Below are 14,397 nucleotides of genomic sequence, written 5' to 3'. Positions count from 1 at the left end.
CCGCTTAGCACCGCCACCACCCCCTATCCAAGTGCGGGCGCTCCGAGGGACCCCCGGCTCTTAACAAAGACCCCGGGGAGGGGGGGGGGCTCCACGAGGCCGGCACCGGCGGGGCCCTCCCCACCGCGGGGCCGCCCCCCGGGGGGGAGGAGCCCGGTGGGGGCCGGAGGCCGCCACCGGGGGGGGGGGCGAGACCGGGCCGGGCCGGGAGGCTCCCGGCCATGTCCCGCATCGAGGCGCTGGCCCGGGCGAGGAGCGAGCGGAGCAAGGAGAGCGCCGCCAAGGTTTGGGGGGGGGGAGAGAATCCGGGGGGGGTTTGGGGAAGGGGGCGGGGGTGGGATTTGGGTTCTCAGCTCAGGTCGGTGCCCCCCCCCCCCCCGGCTGGGGGCTCCCGGAGGTTGGCTCTGCCCTTCCCCGCCCAGCTGCGGGGAGGAGGAGGAGGGGGGGGGGGGGGGGGGGGGAAGTTTCGAGCTCCGCTGCTGTGCGCGGGGGGAGCCCAGGAGCCTGCCCGGGTGAGTCGGGTGCTGGGGGGGGGGCTCCGGGGTGCGGTGCCCGGCGGGGGGGTGGGTTTGGGGGGGGGGGGGGAGGGCTTTGTGCCCCGCGTGGGGTTGGGATGCGCGGGGAGCCCCCAGATCCTGCCCCGGTGCGCGGCGTGGGCAGGGGGAACAATGAGCCCCCCCCACTGCACCGACACACCGGGGGGGGGGGGGCCAGCTCCAACATGCCCCCCCCCCCCCCGAACCGCCCCCCCCCCAGCCTCGGGGGCCCCGTTTTGGCGGCGTGGAAAGCTCCGGACCCCGGCCGCATTGTGCGCGCCGCGGCGGAGACAAAGCCCGGCGGGGGGGGGGAAGGTTCCCGGGGGGGGGAAACTGAGGCACAAGGCGCCGGCCCCCCCCCCCCGCCCCGGGAACGCTGGGGGGGGGACGGGGACACAGCAGGGCTCCGGAGCGCGTTTGGCAATCGCTGGCGTGGCGAAACGGTGGCTGGGGGGGGCACCGGGGGGGGGCAGCTGGTGCCTGGGCTTGGCAGGGCTTTGTGTGCCTGGGGGGGGGCCAAGCGAGCGTGCGAGGCTCCGCTCCCCCCCCCCCGTCCCCGTGCCTCGGTTTACCCCCATGCAAAATATTTTTTTGGGGGGGGGGGGCGGTTTTTGGGGAGCTCCCCAGGGCGCGTGGCGGGGATGGGGGGGGGGGGGGGGCGAGCTCCGAGGTGGCCAGGGCTGAGTTTCGCCAGGTCTTTTTGGTCACCCCCGGGGGGGTCCCGGCAATAGGTGGGGGGGGCTCATCCCCAGGGGGCTCATCCCTGGAGGTTTCATCCCCCCCCCCCAAAAAAAAGGCGTTCTCCAGGGTCCGGTGTTCGGGGGGGAAGTGGTTGTTGGTTCCTGCGCACGCAGGCACGGGGGTGTCGGGGGGGGGGGGGGGAGCGGTTTCTGTTTAAAAGCAGTTTCTTCAAAGCCCGCCTGGCCCCACCCGGGGCCGCCGGTGCCCCCCACACCCCCCCACACCCCCCCCCGTGACGGATCCCAGGCGCTTGGAGAGCAGCCACCGGCCCCGGCTGGGCGCCGCTCGCGGGCTGCTGCCGCCAGCTGTCACCCCCCGAGGGGCTGGGGGGGGGTCCCCGAGGGGCTGGGGGGGGACCCCGAGGGGCTGGGGGGGCTGGGGGGGGGGGGCAGCACCCAGCCATGGGCCCCCCTCCGCTTTGGCTGGGGTGCGCCAGGTGGGATGCGCAGCCTGGTGGGGACCCCCCCCCCGGTGGCAGGACCCCTACTTTTGGGGTGACTCCCAGCAGAGCACCCCTCCCCCCCCCCATGCTGCTGTGCCCCGAGTCCCCAAAATGGAGGGGGGGGGGTCCCGCACCAGGGGTCCGAGCCCCCTCCCCAAAATAAAACCCCGCAGCTTCGCTCCCAGCCGGGAAACCTGAGATGGCTGCGCCCTGGGGGGGGGCGAATTTGGGGCCATAATGGGGCTTTTGTGCGCAGGGCCGGGAGGAAGGGGCTGGGGGGGGGGACGGGGGGGGGCCTTGGGACCCCTCCCTCTGAGCCGGAGCTGCCGGAGGTCTCGGAGCGGTTTGGGCCCCGTGCGGCTCGGAGGCATCTTTTGTTGCAGCGCCGGGAAGAAGCCGGCTTTGTTCGGCGTGCTGGGGGGGGGGGGGGACACGGCCCCCCCCCCAGGACGAGGCCGACGCGGCCCCGAGCCACGCTTCGCAGCGCTTCGCTTCTCCTCCTGCTTCGCTTTCCGGGGGCTGTTTTGTCCCGTCCCGCCTCAGGAAGGCGACTTTGGGGGACTTCTCCCCGGGACGGCGACCGGGGGGGGGGCTGCAGCTGGGGACCCCCCTCCCCGTCCCCCTTCATTTTGGGGCGGGTCGGTGGTCCCCAAATGTGCGTCCTTCGGGGCGGGGGGGGGGCCGCGGCTCTCAGCACCCATCCCCTGGTGAGGAGGAGGAGGAGGAGAAGCTGCGCCGAGCCGCGAAACGTGGCCGGGGGGCTGCTCGGCGTGGGGGGTTTGGGGGGGGGGGGGCTTTTTTTTTTTTTTTTTGGCGTCTTTGGGGCAAAAAAGGCAGGGGTGGAGGCAGCCGGGGTTGTCAGCGCGCTGAAGCCTCTCCCGCGCCTCCCCCGGTCTGGTCGGGAGTCGCCAAGCTACGGAGGCGGCCGCGGGCGCGTTCTCGCGCAGGAGGAGCAGCGAGCTATCTTGGGCCGAGCCCGCTTCGTGCCAGCACCAATACGCCCGCCGTGGGCGTTGCACCGCCGGCGCTGCCCTAAAAAAAAAACCCCAAAGCTCCGCTCGGAGCACAGCGACTTCCCACCCGCCACCTCCCCGGGGGGGGGGTTTTGGTGGCCGGGCACCCTCGGAAACTCGGGCCCGGAGGCGTCCGAGCGCGTCCCTTTGTTCCGACGCCCGGCTCCTCCCGGCTTCCCTGCCCGTGGGGGGGCTGCCGCCCCCGTCCCGCTGGGGTTTTGGTGCTGTGCCGGTCCCAAACGCGGCCTCGGCGTCCGGGGTTTCGGCTGCCCGCTGGGTTTGGGGTCAGGCGGAAGGGAGCTGGGGCTGGGCGCGTTTGGGGGCGTCCGAAATTCGGCCGTGGGATGCGCCCGTGCTGCTCAGCCCCGGGGGCGGTGGCGGGTGGTGGCCTCTGTTTTCCTCCCCCCGAGTTATTTATAGCCACGTGCTCGCATCTGGCCGCCTCCGACGTCCCCGGGGTGGGGACCCCCCTGCTGCAATGGGGCATCCCCTTTGGGGAAGGGCGCAGCCCCCCCAGCCCCATCCTGCCGCCCCCAACCCCGCTGTGGGCACCCCAAAATGAGCCCCCGGCCGGATGCCTCTTGCTGTCCCCGCCGTGCCAGCCCCCGTCGGCACCGCACCGGGACCGGGACAGGGACAGGGACCCTCTGTGTTCCCCTGCGGCGCCCTGCACAAAGGCTCCGTTCATCCCTCGTGGGGCCGCCAGCACCGGGCGCACCCCCTGCCCCGCTGCGGGTTTGGGGCCGCTGCCCCCAAATCTCCCCTCTTTTACCCCAGCGCAGTCGGCGTAAGGTAAAGAAAAAAAAAAACCAGCGCTCGACCCCCAAAATACCGCCAGGGCAGCCGGGAGCGATGGTTTTAGGGCTGTGCCCGGCGCTTGGCCCCGGCCACGTGGACCCCGCGGGGTCACGCCATGACCCCGCTGCCCGTGGGGGTCCCGGGATCCGGCTGCGGGGCCGGGGGCGCAGCCGGGGCCGGTGCTGGGGAGCAGCCCCGGCGTCACGCTGGGGTAACGGCCCGGGGACGGCGGCGGCAGGAAGAGAAATCGCCTCCCTCCTTTGTCTCCTGGCTGTTTTGTTTCCTGCGGTTGGGGCCGGGAGGCAGGAACTGCGGGGCCTTTCCTCCCCGGCCTGCGCCGAGCCGCCTTCGCTTTAAAGAAGGAGGAAGAAAAAAAAAAAAAACAAGTGAAAAGCCAAACAAACAACAACAAAAACCAACACAACGGGGCCGGGAACAATCGCGGCACAGAGCGCGGGGCAGATGCTGCGGCCGCGGGCGCCGCTCCCTCCCAGCCGGGGGCTGCGGGGCCGGGATGTGCTGCTGCTCCTGCGCCCCCTTCCCGGAGGAAAGGGACCCGGAGAGACCCCTCTGCGGGGAGCGGGTGAGCACCGAAGCCCCCCCCCCCACCCGGGCTCCTTCGCTGGCTCTGGACTAACCACGGCCCCCCCCCGGTGCCACATGGGAGCAGGGGCCGCGTCCTCGCCACATCCTCTAACGGTCCCCAGGGAGGGGATGGGGATGTTCTGCCCGTGCCTCCGGTCCTCCTCGCCTCCCTCCCGTCCCGCTCAGCCTGCCTCGTCCCGGGGGGGTCTTTGCCTCTTGGTGTCCCCCCCCCAGTCTCAGGGAGCCTCCTGTGTGCGCACCGCGTCCGCCGTCAGCACCTCTCCGTCAGGACGGCTGCGCTGGATGTGGGGAGGGGGTGTCTGTGGGGTGCGGACCCCCTGCTTCTCACCCCCCCACCACCCCCCCGGTGCCAGCTCGGCTTTACAAATCTGCTGCCCCCCACGTTTTGGGGGGCCGGCTCGGCCAGGGCGCGCTTCGCGGGCACCCCGGTGCCAGGCACGGCCGGGGCTGGGCGCGCACAAAGCCGGCTCTGTGCCGGCACGGCCGGGCTGCCGGGGAGCAGCGCCTCCCTGCCCGGGGGGGGGGACCGAGGTGGGGGCGTCGTGGGGGGCACCCTGCGGCCCCCCGCACGCTTGGGGCCGGGGCGGCCTGCAGGAGCTGCTCAGGAAGCCACCAGCTCCCTTCCCTTTTTCGAGAGACCAAAACCGCGGCAACCCGCGGGCGGCCGCCGTGGCACCGGGGTCCCCCGGGCAGGACCCCGCTGCTGTCCCCGCAGAGCGGGAGGGGCACGAGTGGCCTCCGAAGCCCCGTTTTGAGGCTTAACGGTGAAAACGCACACTTTGGCTAAAGGGTGAGGACGTGCAGGGCTGCCCATCGCCACCGCGGCTCCCCGGCGATGCTCCGCGACCCCGTGGGCGCGGGGAAGCGGCCCCCCGCCCGCCGCGGCCCCCGCCGCTCATCCCCATTGGGGCTGGCAACTGCGGTGACGGGGGGGGGGGGACGTGTGCTGGGGCGGGGGGGATTTCTCCCGCAGCCTCACGGTTGTCATGGTTATTGGATGATGGGAAGCACGGGAGAGCCGAGCGAGCGGGGTGGCTTTTCGGCACCCGCCTGCTCCCCGCCGGGGCTGCGGCAGCGCCCGGCAATGGGGGACCCCGCGGGGCGGGGGGCGGCGGGGGAAAACGGGGTCCCGCGTCTCCCCCCGGCCACCAGCCGCAGCCCGAGGGAGCGGGGGGCTGCTGCGCCCGCGGGGGGTGCCGGGCGCCCGCCGTGCCGCAGCCCCGTCACGCGCCCGCCGCGTCTCTCCGGGCAGAGCAAGGAGAAGGAGAAGATGAAGGAGGGCAAGGAGAAGGACGCGCGCTACACCAACGGCCACCTCTTCACCACCATCACCGTCTCGGGGATGACCATGTGCTTCGCCTGCAACAAGAGCATCACGGCCAAGGAGGCTCTCATCTGCCCCAGTGAGTGCCCGGGCGCCCGCGTGGGGCTGCGGGGTTTGGTGGGCGTGCGGGACTGCCCGTCCGGTGGCCCTCAGTCCAGCTGTCGGGGCTCGTGCTGGGATCTGCGGGTCGGGCAGCGTGCCCGCGGTTGCTGCCGCCTCCTCTGCGCCGCAGGACGGGGCAGGCTGCCGGCTCAGTGTCTATTTTGGGGCTGCTCGATCGTGGTGTGGGGGTGCGGGGATGCGAGGGGGGGGTTCCTCCCAGGGCAGGCAGAGCCCCGCAGACCCCACTCCAAGCCCGGCAGTGCCCCGGGGTGCGGGCACGGGATGCAGAGAGGCAACGGGTGCCGACCCTGGCGAGAAAATCCCGCTCCTGGGCATGCCCAACATCGTTCCCCTGCCCTTCGGGGTGCGCGGGGGGACTCCTGGGCACCCCAGGGTGCCTCATCCTGCTGGGTGCTGAGGGCTCTGGCTCGGGGGCGCCGCGGGGGCTCAGCTGCTGCCAGCAGCTGCGGTTCCTCGCTCCGGCCACCTCTGCCCGGCAGCAGCTGGCGGGGGCCGAGCGGGTCCCCAGGCCCCCGCTGCAGCTGCGCCCATCGCTCCCGGGACGAGCGCCGGGGGGGCTCCCCATAGCCGGGGAGGGGGGGGGGGCTCTGGGGAGCAAAGAGGGAGCCCCCCCACCCCGGCCTTTTGGGTGCTGCGCCTCCACCTCGCCCCGTCCCGCAGCTTGCAACGTCACCATCCACAACCGCTGCAAGGACACGCTGCCCAACTGCACCAAGGTCAAGCAGAAGGTGAGCACCCACCCGGTGGGGGCACCCGGTGGGGGGGGGGGGGACGCGGATGGGGGACGCCGGTGACGCCTCTGCTTCCCCCCCCCCCCGCAGCAACAGAAAGCGGCGCTGCTGAAGAACAGCTCGGCGCTGCAGTCGGTCTCGCTGCGCAACAAGAGTGAGTGGGGGGACGTGACGTGTCCTGGGGGCGGGAGGCGGGGGGGGACACGCGGGGACAGCCCCTCCCCGCCAGCTCCGGGCCACCCCGATCCCGCTCCCAGCTCTGGGGACACCCCCAGGGCGCAATGGGGGCGTGGGGACACGCGGGGGGGCCCGATACGGGGGTTTCCCCGGGGCGGTGGGGGTGCTGCGTGCAGGATGGGGGGGGTGGGAGCAGCTTGGGGCCGGGGGGGGGTGCTGAGCCCCCGTGTCCCCCCCCGCAGCCGCCATCCGGGAGCGCCCCAACTCGGCCATCTACCCCTCGGAGAGCTTCCGCCAGACGCTGCTGGGCCCCCGCCGCGGCCGCCCGTCGCTCTCCCTCTCCAAAAGCGTCTCCACCACCAACATCGCGGGGTAAGCGGGGCGAAAAGGGGGCCGGGGGGGCTCGGGGGGGGGGCGTCCCCGGGGCATCACCTCCCTGCCACGTCCCCCCCCCGCCCCAGGACGTTGAACGATGAGTCTCCGCTGGGGATACGGCGCATCCTGTCCCAGTCCACCGACTCCCTCAACATGCGCAACCGCACGCTGTCCGTGGAGTCGCTCATCGACGAAGGTGGGGACCCGACAGGGGGGCACGGGCGACATGGGGCCCCCCCGGTGCCACCCCGCCACTTATGCCCCCTGCCCGCACAGGCCCCGACGTGATCCTCAACCAGCTGCTGAGCGACTTCGAGACGGACGAGAAGGATTTCGAGGCGGACTCGTGGAGCCTGGCCGTGGACAACAGCTTCCTGCAGCAGCACAAGATGGACGTGATGAAGCGCCAGGACGTCATCTACGGTGAGCGGGGACAGGGCACGGGGACAAACCGGGGCTCTGGGGATGGGGAGGGGGTTCCAGAGCCTGGAACCCCCCCGGGGTGGGCAGAGACGTGGGGCTGGGGAGGCAGAGGTGGGAGATTTGGGGACAGAGCGGGGGACACGGGCTGTGTGGCGACACGGGGATGGGGACGCAGAGCTGGGGACGTGGGGACAGGTCGGAGGTGAGGGGATGGGGGTGCAGAGCTGGGGGAAGCTGGCCGGGGGTGGGGGGACACAAGTACAGGGTGAGGGCCAGAGACAGATCAGAGATGCAGGGGTGAGGGCACAGGGACAGGGAAAGGGACGCGAGGGTCGGTCAGACGCGCGAGGGATGCAGAAACAGGGGCAGTGGGGGCACGGCAGGGGACCCAGGTAGGTGTCAGAGGTGTGGGAAGGGGGGTGCGGAGGTGGGGACGCGGGGACAGGCCGGGGACGCAGGGACAAGGCTGCGGAGATGGGGGCAGAGCGGGGGGCACTGGGAGGCAGCGGGGGGCACCGGGACACCGCGGCTCTGCCCCCTCTCACCCCCTCGCCGCCCCACGGCAGAGCTGATCCAGACGGAGATCCACCACGTGCGCACGCTGAAGATCATGGGCAGCGTGTTCCGCAGGGCCATGCTGGAGGAGCTGCAGCTGGACCCGGGCACGGTGCAGAAAATCTTCCCCTGCGTGGACGAGCTCAGCCAGATCCACGAGCGCTTCCTGGCGCAGCTCCTGGAGCGCCGCCGCGACTCGCTGGCCCAGGACAGCAACAAGAACTTCGTCATCAACCGCCTGGGGGACATCCTCGTGGGCCAGGTGGGGTGGCACGAGGGGTCCCCTGGGGCTGGGTGGTGCTGCCGGGGGGGCTCAGCCCGCTGAGGTGCCCCCCCTCTGCGCCCCCCCAGTTCTCGGGCAGCAGCGCGGAGCAGCTGAAGAAAGCCTACTCGGAGTTCTGCAGCAGGCACACCAAGGCGGTGAAGGAGTACAAGGACCTGCTCGCCCGCGACAAGCGCTTCCAGCACTTCGTCCGGGTGAGGGCGCGTCCCCACGCGGCTGCCGGGGCACAGGGGTCCCCCCTGGGGCGCCGGGGACAGGGTTCAGGGGACCCCCCCCCCACTGGCTCTGGGCTCCATGCCCGGGGAGAAGCGGTGGGGACGGGTAGGAGAGCCGGTCGCCTTCCCTCCACCACCTCCGTGCCTCAGTTTCCCTCACTCTCCGGTGCCTGCACTGTGGTGGTGAGCCCCTGGGGGGCTGGATGCAGCTCACGGGGTGCCCCCCCCCCGTTGCCTTTTTCCCTCCCCAGAGGATGGCACGGTCCCCGCTGCTCCGGCGCCACGGGGTGCCCGAGTGCATCCTGCTGGTCACGCAGAGGATCACCAAGTACCCGGTGCTCATCGAGCGCATCCTGAAAAACTCCAAAGGTACCGGGCTTGGGGGGGCGGGTGGGGATGCGCAGCGGGATCTGCGTGCGTGGTGCGAGGCGGGGGCGGGGGGCTCCATCCCTGACCTCGTCCCTCCTGCGTCCCAGACAACGAGAGCGATTCCGCGGACCTGTCCCGAGCGCTGACGCTGGTGAAGGAGCTGATCTCGGCCGTCAACGAGGAGGTGCACGCCTGCGAGATGAACGCGCGGCTCTGGGACGTGTACCGGCGCGTGGACGGGCGCGCCAAGGCACCGCTGCAGTGGGAGAGCCGCGCCGGCCTCTTCGGCAGGGACGAGCTGCTGCGGCGCAAGCTGGTGCACAGCGGCTGCATGCTCTGGAAGACGGCGGCCGGGCGCTTCAAAGGTGCTGCAGCGGGGCGCTGGGGGGGCGCACAGGGGGACGGGGGACGGGGGATGCTCGGGGAGGTGGTGTCAGGGGATGGGGGGGTGTTGGGGGAGCAGGGTGCAAGGGGATGGGATGGGATGGGGGCGGGGTGCAAGGGGATGGAGGTGCTGGGGGACATGGGGTGCCAGGGGGTGGGGGACCAGGGGGTGGGGGTGCTGGGGACCCAGGGGGTCAGAGGATGGGGGACCAGGGGGTGGGGGTGCTGGGGAGCAGGGTGCCAGGGGATGGAGGTACCAGGGGATGGGGGTGCTGGGGACCAGGGGGGCAGGGAATTGGGGGTACCACGGGATGGGGGTGCCTGGGGAGTGGGGTGCTGGGGAAAGGGGCAGCGGGGGAGGGAAGTGATGCAGGACGGGGATGCTGGGGGAGCAGGGTGCCAGGGGAGGGGGTACCAGGGGACGGGGTTGCTGGGGGAGCAGGGTGCAGGGGTGCTGGAAGCCAACCCTGGGAGTAGCCGTGGCTCTAACAGTGCCCCGGGGGGGGGTCACACTGCGGTGCCAGCTACAGCCGTGCCCCCACCCCAACACCCCGCATCCTCCCTGCTCTTCCTCCCAGACGTCCTCGTGCTGCTGATGACGGACGTCCTCATTTTCCTGCAAGAGAAGGACCAGAAGTACACCTTCCCCATGCTGGTGAGCCGTGGCAGCCCCCCTCGCCCCCTCCCCAGACCCCCCCCCTGCCCACAGCAGGACCGCTGGCACCCCATGGGACGGTGACAGCGTGCGCTGCCCCCCCCCCCGGCCCCGCAGGACAAGCCGGCCGTCATCTCGCTGCAAAACCTGATCGTGCGGGACATCGCCAACCAGGAGAAGGGCATGTTCCTGATCAGCGCCGCGCCGCCCGAGATGTACGAGGTGCACGCCGCCTCCCGCGACGACCGCAACAACTGGATGAAGCTCATCCAGCAGGCGGTCAGCCTGTGAGTGCCGCCCCCGGGCTTGGGGGGGGGGTTCCCGTGGCTGTGGGGTGCGCAGCGGGGCCGGGATGGGGTGACTGTGCCGGGAGCCGTGGCAGGATGCGGCCTCTGGGGGGGCGGAGGGAGTGCGGTGGGTTTGGGGGAGATGCTCTGACCCCCCCCGCCCTTGCAGCTGCCCCAGCCGCCAGGACTTCCCGCTGATTGAGACGGAGATCGAGGCGTCCCTGCGCAAGCTGAAAGGTGGGGGCGGTGGTGGTGGCATGTCCCTGTGTCCCCACGGCCCCATATCCCCATGCCTGTGTCCCCACATCCTGCTGTCCCCATATCCCCATTCCCATGTTCCCACATCCTTGTGTCCACATGTCCTGGTGTCCCCGTGTCCCCACATCCCAGTGTCCCCATGTCCTCATATCCCCATCCCTGTGTCCCCATGTCCTCATATCCCCATCTCCGTGTCCCCTTGTCCCCATATTCCCATCCCTGTGTCCCCATCCTCATGTCCCCACGTCCCTGTGGCCCCAAATCCCCATATCCCCATCCCTGTGGCCCCATGTCCCGGTGTCCCCATATCCCCATCCCCACGTCCCCCCCCTTACCCCCTCGTGCCCCGCAGACCGCATCCTGCAGCACGACCGGAAGATCGCGGCGCTGCTGGAGGAGAAGGTCGGGCTCTTCGCCGACATGCTGGCGCTGACGAGCGGCTGCGAGGAGCCCTCGCCCACCCTGGCCCCGCGCACCCTCTTCCGCTCCGACTCGAGCGAGGGCTCGCGGGGCGAGCGCCTGATGCACGACGCCATCCGGGAAGGTGCGAGGGGCGGGGGGGGGGGGAACCCAGCCCCGCAGCCCCCCGAGGACCCCCCCCGGTGCTTGGGGTCGCGATGCTGCAGATGGGGGGAAACTGAGGCACGGGGGGGGGTCCCCGCGGGCGCTCACGGCGCGTGTCCCCGCAGTGGAGTGCCTGAAGGAGATGTTGGCGGGCGCCGGGCGCGAGCGGGACCAGGACCACCTCGCCGAGGCCGAGAGCTGCCCCAGCCCCGGCGCGAGCAGTAAGCGGGGGGCAGCCCGGGAGTGGGGAATGGGGGGGGGGCTGCTCCAGCCCCGGGACCCCCCCGCCCCCCCCCCGCCCATCCTCACCCCCTCTCTGTCCCCGCAGACGGTGACGCCGGCAGCTTCAACGGCGCCCCGGAGTTCTGCAGGGCGGACTCGGACGCCGGGCAGCGGGTGAGTGCGGGGGGGGTGTCCCCACACCGGGGGGGTGTCCCCACACCACGGGGAGGTGTCCCCACACCACGGGGGGGTGTCCCTGCACCGGGATCACCCCGGGGTGACCGCTCTGCTCCTCCCGCAGGACGGGAACGGCAACCAGCTCCTGCAGCGGGCACCCCAGGAGGTAAGGAGGGGGGGGGGGGGGGGAGACCCCGCGGTGCGAGCGTGCCTCAGTTTCCCCCCCCCCAACCCCCGCGTTGGCTGAGCGCTCCCTCTGCCCGCAGGAGGTGAACCAGCGGCTCATGAACCTCTACGCCCTGCTGCACGGCCTCCAGGTGGGCGCACGGGGACGGGGCTCGGGGGGGGGGCAGGATGGGGACCATCCGCCTGACCCCCCCCCCCCCCCCCTGCAGGCGGTGGTGAGCCAGCAGGACACGCTGCTGGAGCTGCGGCTGCAGGAGGGCGCCGAGCGGCGCGAGAAGCCGGCACCGCCGTCGTCGTCGTCGACCGAAACGGCTCGGCCGGGCGAGAGACCCAGCTCGGAGCTGGCGCTGCTGCAGCGGCAGCACGCCCTGCTGCAGGAGGAGCTGGCCCGCTGCCGGCAGCTGTGCCACGAGCGGGCGCAGGAGGCGGCGGGGCTGGAGGGGCGGCTGCGGGGCAGCGAGCAGGAGCGCGCGCGGCTGGAGCGGGAGCGGGACGAGGCGCAGCGGCAGCTGGCGGCCCTGCGCCAGGAGGCGGGCGGCGCGCGGGGACGCCGCGGCACCGACCCGCGCCGCAGGAGCTTGCCGGCGGGAGACGCGCTCTATCTCAGCTTCACCCCCCCGCAGGTAAGGGCCGGGGGCTTTTCTTCGTGTGTTTAATTTGATTTAAGCGGGTCAGTCAATTGTCTGGGGGCGCGGTGCTCGCGCATGGCACGAGTGCGCCGGTGGCACGCTCCAGCTCAGCTTCACCCCCCCGCAGATAGGGGAAGGGACTTTTTATTATTTTTTTTTTTAATTTTTATTTATTATATTCATTTCATTTATTTCATTTATTTTATTTATTTATTTATTGTTTATTTTTATTTTATTTATTCGGGGGTGGCACGCACGGATGGCACGAGTGTGCCGGTGACACGCTCCATCTCAGCTTCACCCCCCTGCAGATAGGGGAAGGGACTTTTTTTATTATTTTATTTATTTATTATTTATTTTTTATGTTATTTATTTTTATGTTATTTATTTTTTATTTATTTATTTATATTATTTATTATTTATTTATTATGTTATTTATTTTATTTTATTTATTTGCTATTTATTTTTTATTTTATTTATTGATTTATCTGGGGGGTGGCGCTCACGCATGGCATGGGTGTGCCAGCGACGCGCTCTCTCTCTGCTTCACCTCCCCTCAGGTAAGGGAAGGGACTTTTTTATTATCTTTTATTAATTTATTTATTATTTTATTTATTTATTTGGGGGGTGGAGCTCACGCATGGCACAAGTGTGCCGGCAGCGCGCTCTATCTCAGCTTCACCCCCCGCTGGTAAGGGAAGGGATTTTGTTATTATTTTATTTCTTTATTATTTTATTTTATTTCTTTATTATTTTATTTATTTATTTAATTAATTTATTAATTTATTCATTAATTATTTTATTTCTTTATTATTTTATTTATTTAATTTATTATTTTATTTCTTTATTAATTATTTTATTTCTTTATTATTTTATTTTATTTCTTTATTATTTTATTTATTTATTTAATATTTTATTTATTAATTAATTATTTGTTTATTATTTTATTTATTATTTTATTTATCTGGGGGGGGTGGCGCTCACGCATGCCACAAGTGTGCCCGGCCTCACCCCGCAGGGGTCCGGGGGCTTGCAGCTGACACCCCCCCCTCCCTGTGTCCCCCCCCAACCACGTCCCCCGCAGCACCTGAGCCACGGCAGCAGCCCCCCCGGCCTCTCCTTCCAGCACCACCACGCTTTCGCCACGTGCCCCCGGGACGAGCTGGATTACCGGGGCGAGCCCCCCCGGCTGCGGGAGGGCGAGGACGCGCTGGAGGCGCTGCTGGAGGACGAGGGCTTGGGCAGCCGCCGCTCCCCCCCCGCCAGCCCCCGAGGTGGGTCCGGATCCGGCCCCCCCGGTGCTATGGGGAGGGGGCGAATTTCACCTTGGGGGGGGGGGGGGGGGGCAGGGATATCCCGCGGGGCGGGAATTTGGCTCAAGGGTCCCATCCTGAGCGGGGCTGGGGGGTGCTGACGGCGTGGTGCCCCCCCCGTTCCCCGCAGATTTCCTGAGGATGCAAGACATTCCCGAGGAGGTGGAGAGCAGCCAGGAGCTGAAGGAGGGCGACGGGGGCTCCTCGGACAGTTAGGGACCGGCTCCCGGCCCCCTGCCCCCCCCAAACCCCCCCCACCCCCCAGAGCAGCCCCCCAAGGAGATGGGGGGGGCAGCATCCAGCTGCTGGGGGGGTGGAGGGAGGCTGGGGGGGGGGGTAGCGAGTCCAGGCCCCCCCCTTTTGGGGAGCTGCTCATCCCACAGGAGCCGTATGGGTCAACGGGGTTTGGGGTCGTCTTCCCCACCCCATCCTACAAGCTGGGGGGGGGGCAGTGGTTTGGGGCTGACATCCCCCCCCCCCTCTGATTAATTTATTTATTTTGTCTTATTGGGGTGGGAGGAGGCAGCTGGCGGGGGGGCAGGGTTGGGGCTGGGGGCTGCAAACTGGCCCCCAGTGCCCCCCCCTCCCCGCCCAGTAGGGCCAGCAATTCCCAAATGACCCCGTGTTGGGGAGTGGGGGGGGTCCCAGTACGTCCCAGTGCGTCCCAGTGCGGGGCAGGATCCATCCCTGCTGTGAGCGGCACTGGGATGGCCGTGACGTCCCCGGGGGGGGTGGGCGAGCCTGAGCCACCCCCCTGCCCCAAAACTCTGGGTTTGGGGTCGGTCGGGGGGTGGGGGGGCACCACAGAAACCCCCCTGGGGTGGGAGCGGCCCCGCCAGAAGCGGCCGCAATCTGTCGTCCTCCCTCGGTTTCACTGAAAAAAAAAAAATGAAAAAAAAATAGAAAAAAGGAAAATAATTAAAAAAAAAATTTAAAATAAAAACCTGTTTGGAGCTAAGTTGTGTCGCGGGAGCTGCGGGGTGGGCAGGGGGGAGCAGCGGTTCCCCCCAG

General features: G+C 68.9%; 1 protein-coding gene across 7 annotated transcripts in view; it reads left to right on the top strand.

Annotated features, from left to right (window-relative positions):
- Positions 1–14,329, top strand: part of ARHGEF2 (Rho/Rac guanine nucleotide exchange factor 2) — a 28,554-nt gene extending 14,225 nt beyond the window's left edge. For 3 of the 7 annotated variants that reach the window (XM_083813210.1, XM_083813209.1, XM_083813213.1), the window contains 21 exons: positions 5,389–5,539; positions 6,244–6,311; positions 6,405–6,468; positions 6,734–6,863; positions 6,953–7,062; positions 7,143–7,289; positions 7,856–8,106; positions 8,196–8,321; positions 8,594–8,711; positions 8,819–9,076; positions 9,674–9,750; positions 9,868–10,037; positions 10,207–10,274; positions 10,648–10,839; positions 10,985–11,080; positions 11,188–11,255; positions 11,383–11,424; positions 11,525–11,575; positions 11,654–12,067; positions 13,158–13,347; positions 13,517–14,329. In XM_083813210.1, the coding sequence (XP_083669336.1) occupies positions 5,389–5,539; positions 6,244–6,311; positions 6,405–6,468; positions 6,734–6,863; positions 6,953–7,062; positions 7,143–7,289; positions 7,856–8,106; positions 8,196–8,321; positions 8,594–8,711; positions 8,819–9,076; positions 9,674–9,750; positions 9,868–10,037; positions 10,207–10,274; positions 10,648–10,839; positions 10,985–11,080; positions 11,188–11,255; positions 11,383–11,424; positions 11,525–11,575; positions 11,654–12,067; positions 13,158–13,347; positions 13,517–13,602 (2,877 nt within the window). In that variant the 3' untranslated portion in view covers positions 13,603–14,329. Of the gene's footprint in view, positions 1–135; positions 285–459; positions 513–2,518; positions 4,114–5,388; positions 5,540–6,243; positions 6,312–6,404; positions 6,469–6,733; positions 6,864–6,952; positions 7,063–7,142; positions 7,290–7,855; positions 8,107–8,195; positions 8,322–8,593; positions 8,712–8,818; positions 9,077–9,673; positions 9,751–9,867; positions 10,038–10,206; positions 10,275–10,647; positions 10,840–10,984; positions 11,081–11,187; positions 11,256–11,382; positions 11,425–11,524; positions 11,576–11,653; positions 12,068–13,157; positions 13,348–13,516 lie in introns of those variants that run through there. The other 4 variants (XM_083813212.1, XM_083813214.1, XM_083813211.1 and 1 more) reach the window with 4 other exon arrangements.
- The last annotated feature ends 68 nt before the right edge of the window (positions 14,330–14,397 follow it).

Source organism: Anser anser (assembly GCF_964211835.1).
Source record: "Anser anser genome assembly, chromosome: 28".
In the NCBI taxonomy this organism is placed as follows: domain Eukaryota; kingdom Metazoa; phylum Chordata; class Aves; order Anseriformes; family Anatidae; genus Anser; species Anser anser.
Note: the sequence above shows the minus strand (reverse complement) of the source record. Positions and strands in the feature narration are given on the sequence as shown.